The sequence below is a fragment of the Antedon mediterranea genome, chromosome 9 (assembly GCF_964355755.1).
Source record: "Antedon mediterranea chromosome 9, ecAntMedi1.1, whole genome shotgun sequence".
Taxonomy (NCBI): Eukaryota; Metazoa; Echinodermata; class Crinoidea; order Comatulida; family Antedonidae; genus Antedon; species Antedon mediterranea.
The window spans coordinates 12729606-12739730 of NC_092678.1; the positions used below are offsets into that span (position 1 = coordinate 12729606).

Genomic DNA, 10125 nt, shown 5'->3' on the forward strand with positions numbered 1-10125 from the left:
GTAGATAAGAACCTTAAAACATTGTTAATCATCATCATTAATAGTAGTCAGATGTTTTGAAGTAACTTGTACTGTATACTAACACTTGCGACAGAATTAGCAAGGGATGCTCGGGACAGTAAACGATTCAACCATTTTAATGATTTACTAATCAGTTTAATATTTAATACAGTTAATCTTCATAATAAAACACAATTTAGTTACCATTAACAGTAGAATTTATGGTCCCTTCAAATTGAATGTCAGATAAAAAGTAAGAAATACTACTAAAAGATAAGATAATTTCTGATGTAACACCTACGGCTGGGGTGACAACAAAGTGGCTCTGAAAAAGAAAGTATAACTGAAGCATGATATCTCATAAATTTACCAAACCGCAATATACTTTAAACAAGAAAATTAAACAATAAAATAATCCCAGCAGATCGCAATATTTTTAAGGCAGAAATTACGCTGTTTAATATGGATAAAATTATTACTGTGACGTAAGTATAGTCATACAATGAAACGTGAATATATGTTCCATTTCACATAATCCCGTGACGTCATGGCTAACATAGACGGCAACAATTGCAAGATAGCTTTCCTATTTCCTAAACATAATTCTCTTTCTCTAAAATTGACCTCATGAACAGAAGAATGCCAAGTAACAAAATAATTATTAAGAAAGAAACCAAACTTACTGTTTTGGTTGAGTTTGTATTTCCGTTTCCTGTCAGAGTCCATACAAAAGGATTAGAGGACATATCGAACTGAAAACGAGGTTTATACTAGATTACATTGAGTTTGTATTTCCGTTTCCTGTCAGAGTCCATACAAAAGGATTAGAGGACATATCGAACTGAAAACGAGGTTTATACTAGATTACATTGAGTTTGTATTTCCGTTTCCTGTCAGAGTCCATACAAAAGGATTTGAGGACATATCGAACTGAAAACGAGGTTTATACTAGATTAGATTGAGTTTGTATTTCCGTTTCCTGTCAGAGTCCATACAAAAGGATTAGAGGACATATCTAACTGAAAACGAGGTTTATACTAGATTAGATTGAGTTTGTATTTCCGTTTCCTGTCAGAGTCCATACAAAAAGATTAGAGGACATATCGAACTGAAAACGAGGTTTATACTAGATTAGATTTACTGTAAGTGATGTTGACGACTCTCAATAGCGGATCTTTTATACTAATTATGATAATTAATCTTATTTTTTTTTTGTATTTTACCCAACGAAGACCTAAAATGCTGATAATGCATTTGCAGCTCATATACTGTGGAACAATTAAACATTTCTCTAATTCAACTCATGATACACATTCTATTGAAGTTGTCAAAACCATTTTTTATTTTTTTCCCATCTTAAAAGTGCTCTGGGGCTATACAAATTCGACAACATCAAATTTAACGTGCCTATGCAACTATTGCCGTTATATTACACACGCATAAGCTTTAAACTTTGACCCAATGTATTTAAATTATTCATATTTTATTTTTATTGTATTTTATTAATTTGAAATTAAAATGTTATGTTTCAAAGAAGAATCAAATTTATTTAGTTACCAGAGAAAAAGATTGATAGAGATGGCAGCAGAAATATTACTTACTTTACTATTATTGCCTCGTATTTCAAACGTATCACCTCCAAACCGCTAGAACTTACACATCATAATTCCGTAAAGCTAGTGGTATTCTAGTTAAATTTAGCCGTACGGTAAACAGTATACTAACGGGAATTACGTATGTGCATGTTAACTGAGAGTTGGTAGGGTACAAGTAAAGAAAACCAGGTTGATATTCTTAAAGATTAGTTAAATGAAACAGAGTAATATATTATAAGCATGTATTCATGTTAGTTCTACTGTTACAGTGCCTTAGATAAGCACTTTCACGATAATAAAGATATATACCTCCATATTTTCAGCTGTAAGGGTGACTGTAAAGTCTGTTCCGGATGTCAATCCAGTAGTATTGATGAAGAAGTCCGTCTTCACTTTGTCTCCTGCTCCATAGTAGAATTTTGAATCGTTAACATTTATGCTCACATCCATGACGGTATCAATAACTTAAGTTAACAGTAAAAAAAAATCAAATGGTTTACGATTAGCTAGAAAAATATATGATTTTATTGACGATACTTTATCGTGATTTTTGGAAAGCGAAGAATATTCCACTGTGTTTAAATCGGCAAATTACAACATACATGTAATGCTTTTGGCGGATTTTAAGATAAAGTTTAACAAATAATTACCTGGACAACCGTAAAGTTCCATTCTTAAACTTGGCCATCCACGTGCCTTATATGGATAAATTCGAATGTATCGAGCATTTACAGGAGAATTAAAAGAATTGATAACGACACTGTATTTATTAAAATTTCCCGGAAACCGCTACAAATAAGATGTACAGATATCAATTTTTGATGATCTATTTTGTTTTCTCTTTTGTGGGGGCAGTCCACTATTATTGCACATATAAAAAACAATATGATAAAAGTTAGATAGATATCTGTCTATCTGTCTGAGAAAATTTATATTACAGAGCTAAAACGATATAAAGATTGAAATTCAGTAATGAGATTCGGTATAATAATGATAAAATGATATATTGCACTATAGGCTAAGATTGTGGTTTGTGTAAATACTTTGATAAAATTGTATATTTTTACATTGATAAATAAAGACATTTCGAACATAATATTGCTTTAAAGATTTACATAAATTATATGATAAAATAAACTAATATACATTGCAAAGCTAAACCCAATTTTAAGCTACAATTACCTTTTTAATAATATTACGATAATTTAATAATTCATGGCTTTTATCTTGCTTGAATAAATTGATAATAGTCAGACACTTGACTGCCTGTAACTGCCATATATCTAGTCTTGAAAATAAAAAAAATGCTAAGAGTAAAATTACTTACTCCACCTTCTTCAGCAGTTATTTCCCAAAAAGTAGTTCCATTTGTACTGTATTTGACCCTGTATTCCTCAACATATTTTTTATTGGTATTTCCTTGAGTGGCGACTTTAGTTACTTTGGTAATGTTACCAAGATCAACTTGAATCCAATGATTTTTGGGATTACCTGTTGCAGATGCCCAACACGATCTACCATGAAGTCTTCCCTTATACGGTTGAAAGTGATTAAGAGAACTATCAGCCGTCATCTGATTATCAGAAATTGCACCACTCTCAATTCCCAGAGCTGTATTGCACGATTTTATGAGTAAAATTTTGCTTACCAATTCAATTCATTATCATTTGATATTATGTTTTAGCAATCAATCAATCAAAGAGAATATAGACTTGGGTTTTTATGGAATAAACACTGCCAAATTTATTATTTGAACATTATTGTAAATATATATGTAAATGTATATAGTTCTGTTGAGTTTTCTCTATCTCTCATACGTGGTGTACCGAAAACTTCATAATAATCCACATATTTGAACCTTATTATGTAATTACCTGCACATCTCTAAAGTTCTATTCTCAAACTTGGCCAATCAACCCAGGCTTTTAGATAAATACGAATATATTGAGCGTTTACAGGAGAGGAAAACGAATTAATAACAACACTGTTTTCATCAACATTTCCGATAAACATCTAGAATTTAGGAAATAAACATATCATTATTATATTATTAAATTATGTAAGATTTTTCCGATTATTCATTAATTTTAATATTTATGAATATTGTCCCAATGATTGTTCCTTTGAGTTATTAGAGTGATGTTAGGCCAGAACCACCGGTAGATGGCGCTGTACATGACCAGAACTTTAACGGAACACACTGAATACTTTCGTAGAAAAAAATCAGGTAATGACTTAAATGCCCTAGATATGTATGTTGTAGCTATCATTTTGACATTGTATCACATGGAACGCCTTATAATAGTTTCAAGAAACGCAGAAAACGTACGAAACAGTATATATCTGTGCCAACAAGTGAATTTTATAATTTTATTTAAAATACCTGTGACGTCACAAAGAACGTCATCTTCGGCATATATTCTGACGCAACGTCTTTGGAAGCATAGGGATGTTCGGAAATATCACCCAAACAAAGTTAAAAATAATCATGCTGATTGGTGGATTAAAATAAATTTCTTTTAACAATTTCAACAAATTTTCGAGTGGGGATTATTATTCAAAGTGATTTTTTTATTGGGGAGGTTTTGGGCGTTATTCAAATAAATACCATCCTAATAATTAATACATTATTTAATTTAAACATCTTTTGAAACTAACTTCCGCGCCGTTTCTGCCCAAGAAGAAAGACGTTGTAGACGGCTTGCAACATGGGCAGACGTATCCTGGTCCTAACTGGACACAGATAGCCCACAGTTATTGAAAATCTACTAATGAAATCAGAAACTTGGTGTTAAACCCTTTATAATACCTTCCTAATAACTATGGAACAATATCGTAAAAGTGGAAAATAATTTTATCAAATCTACGTTTTGCGTTACATCTGAGATAGATAAGGTAGGTAACCAAAGCGGAGATTTGTCCCAAAGTTTTCCAATGTGCTCGCCTATGTCAGAATTAACCATAATTTATATATAGATACGAAGGATCAATAGTTTGAAAGTAATCAGTAATAGAATGTGGTGTTCGGTTGTGATAAATATCATAAACAAATTTAAGAAAATATAATTCATTTCATAGTTTATAGAACAATGGCGGTATATGATCTCTGAAATGAGAAAAAAAAATACATCTGACAATCATTTTTTAAAGAAAATACGTTCCATATGTTAACATAGGAAATATAAATGGGTTATAAAGTGTAACTAAATTATCTCTAAAAAATGCTTTAATTTAGACAGAAATCCAGCCTTTTTTCTAGCTCTTTCACAAACATCATCAATGTGGAGTTTCCAAGATAAGTGTTTGTCAAAGTTAATTCTAACAAATTTAATAAATCAACTACCTTTAATTAAAACATTGTTAATAGTTGAATAACATTGAATTCCAATAACTTAATTTTTAGAATGAAAAATCATATAATTAGTTGCAATTTTAAAGGAAGAAGGAAATATTGAAATGAGATATTTAATATATAGCATAGAGGCAAATATATAAATGGTGTTGAAATTGAAATAGATTATCATAACCTGTAGCCTTTTTCTTGTCAAAAGAAGAAAGTAAATTAACAAGGCCAACATTAATAGATGGTTGGACAAAAAAAGAAAAATTTATTAGGTCATCATTGCGAATATCTTTAGCTAACTCAGAACCGACATTAGTAAAGAAATGATTAAATTCATTAACAATTGCATTACCATCCATAACATTAACATCAACGTCCGGTTTAGAGACTGTGATTTTGTCTGGTAGTTTGGTTGGCGATATATAAGTACGGTAGGTTATTTACTATCTGCCATGTTTTTGTGGAATCGTTTTTGTTATTTGAAATTAAATCGTTATAAAAAATGTCTTTCAGCAGTTCTGAGTATTTTGGTTAAAGTATTTCTGTATCGATTATAATGCCAAAAAAAAAGAAGATTATTCTGTTGGCTACGTTTTGGGTAAATCCCAAAAATGGGTATGTCGGTAGAAAATTGTTATAGAAAGTTGTTTTTTTTTCAGACCAAAAATGTGTTGGCGGGAAAAAAATAAACAATTTACACAAATGATACAAAAAGACTTTTACACATATTTCATAGCACCCTAGGCTCACGGACGCTAGCTTTAAATATTGTTTCGAAAATAGTTTTAAAAAGGTTTATTAAACATCGGCCTAGCATTTTTAGGCATCCGGGCCTAGAGGGCTGCTAGGCCTAACTACCATTTTGAAAGCCAAAAACAATCAAGATCGAAATAAACTATTTCCGCGCTATATGCTACAACCTTACGCGAGTTAATATATGATATTATATCAGATCATAGAGATATTATGTTCACTATAATATCTCTATGATCAGATGAAAAATATTGAGTTTTATCTATACGTAATTACACTGACATTAAAGATATAACATTAAAATGTTGGCCGTTATGGGCCATATTTCGCCGATTTCTTATCGCGGGAAAAATCCCACCACCAGAGACATCGATCGATTGAGGCCTAGGCTAGAGGCATTATGTGCATGTCGGAACGGTTGGATTATCGCTATATAAATATTAACAAGAGCTTACAACAATCTTAGGTAAATTTTTATTAAAGGTATATAGGCCTACTTGCTTTGCGAAAAGTTCGAAATCGGATCGTAGTAGTAGTCATTGTACAGTAAAACCTCGTGCGATGACAATGACAATGACAATGACAATGATTCAATGACAATGATTCTTTATTTCTTTATCGACCCTTTTTCAGGGTATGAAAGAACATTCTTTCAATCTTATACAGAAACAAACTAAACACTTCCAGACATAAATATTTGGTCTTATACATAATTAATATATCGAAAAGCAACATCGCCTGAACAACCTCGTGCGATGTGCGATCTGTTGTTCTTTGCAGCAGATCAACATTAACTCTAGTAGTCCATGGGCTGGAGGGGTTACCATGCACCCCCTCCCCCTACCACCAACAGGTAAACTTCTTCTGAAACAAAATGATGTTAACAAGAAAAATATAATAATAAAATAGTTCATTCTTATATTGCGTTCTACAAGCAAGCTTCTCTACGCTGAACATTGTTACCCCAGTCATTTTTCGTATGGAAACATACTCCCATAATACAGGTAGTAATCAGAGCAAAGTTGTGTCTTGATCTAACCGGGTTCCCATTTATACACCTGGGTGGAGAGGCAAACGTAAGTAAAGTATCTTGCCTAAGGATACAAGCAATGCGGCGAGAGTTAGATTCGAACCTCGGTCTCACGATTAGTAGTCCAACGTCCAACACCCTGCGCCACATGCCCTCACGTATATAGATATATTAAAAATTGTTAGTTACAGTGTAAATAATGCAATACTAAGAAGAAAGGAATAGTGTTGTGGGATCAAGGACTAAAGATAAAAAAAAAATGAAGGTTTCAGGTGACAAGACTAATACTGATATCAAAGGACGAGTTATATCATTTCAACAATATTTGAAAATGTTTGGAAAACAAAACTACTAATTAATTTTTTATCCTGATACGATGTAAAAATGTACATACCCCACCACCTTCAGCGTCAATAAAGTTAGTGCCATCGATGCCATATTTGATGCTGTATTTCGAGACTGACCCTCGACTACCTCCTTGAGTCGCCACTTGGGTTATATACGTTATGTTACCAAGATCTACTTGAATCCATTGACTGACATTGGCGGTAGCAAGTTACCAAGACTTATTGCCATGTAGCCTTCCATGATGGGCTGAAACATTATCGTAGGAACTTGATGCATTCATCTGGTTATCAGGGATGTCACCACTCTCAATTCCTAGATCCCTATCGCATGATTCTTTAAATAAAATAGTAACTTTATAAAGTCTTCATTCTCTTAGTCTCAGAAAATATTTTTTCATGATTAACATTTTTAATGTAAACATTATTGAACTAATCAGATAATAGTGAAAATTTTCTATAAATAAATTTCAAAAAGATCAGTCTTGTAAAAGGTTTTTTTAAAAATAAAATTGCTATTCGTTCAGGTGAATTAAAACTAAAACCGCAAAAGTCGTATCGTCTTGGTAATAAATGCAATATTGAAACATAACTTTCTTAAATTTAGGTCTATTAAGATGAGTATTGTTTGGCATATTTCCTCTCCATATCAACAGTATGGAACATACTTGTGGGTACAAACACAAACATGCGTTATGAATAGCTAAAATCACTCAAAACCAAGAATGTAAATGTCATATAAATTTCTACTGAATGAAACTTAGGCCTACTGCTATTTCTTAAACTTTTAATTTAAATTAAATCTTTAAGGGGTTATAATATGCCTATAATTTTACATTTAATTATAAAAATTCAGGTTAAATTTGATTCAGATCTAAAAAGTTTGACTTTTCAATGGCTTAAACTATTAAGAGACACACAACAACATTTAAAGATAAATGTGAAGATAAAGATAAACCATAAAATAGCAAAATATATTTAAATATTTTCTAATTCATTTTGTTCTACAGGAAAATGTATATTTATAGTGGATCGTTATCGTCCTAATAACAAATGAAATTTTATTTTGTTTCAGCATTTATTAATCTAAAATATAACAGAAGGCCCTCATACCTTTACTCATATGCAGTATTATCCAAAGAAAAACACAGACAATTGTCCAACAAGCCATTATTAAGTTATCAAAACAATCCGCAGTTAATCGACATTGTCCAATCCGTCGAAAAAAAACCCCGAATGCTTTACGTCTATAACAATTTCGCTTTGACACACGTAATGATTTGCGTCGATATTTTAACTTATAACAGTTATAGTGTTATGTGTGAATAAGAAATGTCACATTCTTAATGATTTTTAATTATTATTCAAGGTTAAAAGTGGCAATTGTATTAATAAATTAAATGAATATTAAATAAAAATAGATAATTTATTCAGAGTCACACAATTTCAATAAAACGATACTTTTAATTCATAACACACCCTAATCATATTTCATAGTTTTTAATTTAATGCCATATGGGAGTCAGAATAATACTTATATTGTACTATGTTGAATAATGAGTTGATGTTGTTTTGATATTAAATAATTATACTTTCATGAGAGCGGCATTAAACTTGCTCATAAAACCAAAACGTGCAAGGTAATACAGAATTTTGTATTATTCATTGTCACAGGTTAATTGGATGGCAACCCTTTTCTTCTAGTACAAATATTGACAATGTAATATTAGCTAAAGCTTGGTTTCCTCTAGAGACGCAATGCAAGGAACGAGCTGACCAATGAATTCGAATAACCCACCGCTTGTGATTGGTCAAATGAGGTTGCATTACGTCGTTATGTTGCGTCTCTCTATTAAGATTGATGTGTGATGTCTTTGCATACTAATAGAATGGAATTTACCACGTATAGAAAATAGAAACCTTGTTGTTTCTATGATGCACATTAACAGAAGGTATACTTTTGTTAAATTTCATCGAAGAATGTAATTTATGATAAAAATTAGAATGTTGTAAATGTAAGACAAATAAGTTTCTCAGTGATTGGCGGTACAAACTGGCCACACAAAGAAATACATAGCGAAATAATGTTCAATATTATATTTATTTTTAAAGTTCATAGCATTCTTTACAGTAATGAGATTTTAAACGTGATACATGCGAAATGTAATTATAATAATCGTTATATCCCACTACATAAATCCGAATACAAATACATTATTTAAATAATACTGTATATCTAAAATCCAAAGTTAAATTTCAAACAAAGAGACCAAAAATGATTTTGGGTGATAATGCATTTTTAAGCTTTGCGTACACGATTATTTCTTAAGATTATACACTCTTTCATTGTTACAGTACTTTATGATATTCAAAATGTACGCATTTACAGAGGAAAGGTTAGACTTGTCCCAAATTCTTTTTTATATAGTTCACCAGTCGGCATTTCGATGTTACGAGCTCAAATAGGATACGTATAAAAAGCCATATGTGCCAAAATATTTATCTTTTTACTAATAATAAGTCAAAACCCTTTCTAGAACACAAACTAAGGAAAGATAACATACTGTAGTAAAACTAGTGCATTGAACTTATAAACAGTAGGCCTACAAGTAGTTGCTGATCTCCAGCAATTGGTACATGATTGTGAAGAGTTTTCGCAAGAGAATGATGTTTTATTTAATGATAAGAAATCTTTTTGTATGTGCTTCTGTCCTCGTACTTGCAAACTTGAAGGTAATTCTATTACTAAACTTTTTGGTAAAAAACTTGCTTATGTTGAGAAAGGTACCTACCTTGGTCATATTCTTATGTGTGATTGCAGTGATGAGGCTGACATTCAAAGTCAGTACAGATCTTTGTGTATTAGAAGCAACTCACTCAATCGCAAATTTATGAAATGCTATACCAATGTTAAATGTTGTCTCTTTAGATCTTACTGTATTAATATGTATTGTGCTGCCCTTTGGTGTACGGTAACTATCGTATGAAAAATATTAGATCTCTTAATGTATGTTACAATAATGCTCTGTGCCGTATACTTAATGTCTCTAGAAGTAGTAG

At 31.4% G+C, this 10125-nt stretch overlaps 1 protein-coding gene across 1 annotated transcript; it reads right to left on the minus strand.

Annotated features, from left to right (window-relative positions):
- Positions 1-1745: 1745 nt before the first annotated feature.
- Positions 1746-4002, minus strand: LOC140058182 (lactadherin-like). Its single transcript, XM_072103744.1, has 6 exons — positions 3979-4002; positions 3500-3608; positions 2923-3206; positions 2246-2384; positions 1905-2059; positions 1746-1793 (listed from the first exon to the last, which is right to left on the minus strand). Exons 1-6 carry the CDS (start codon positions 4000-4002, stop codon positions 1746-1748), a joined length of 759 nt encoding a protein of 252 aa, XP_071959845.1.
- Positions 4003-10125: the final 6123 nt, after the last annotated feature.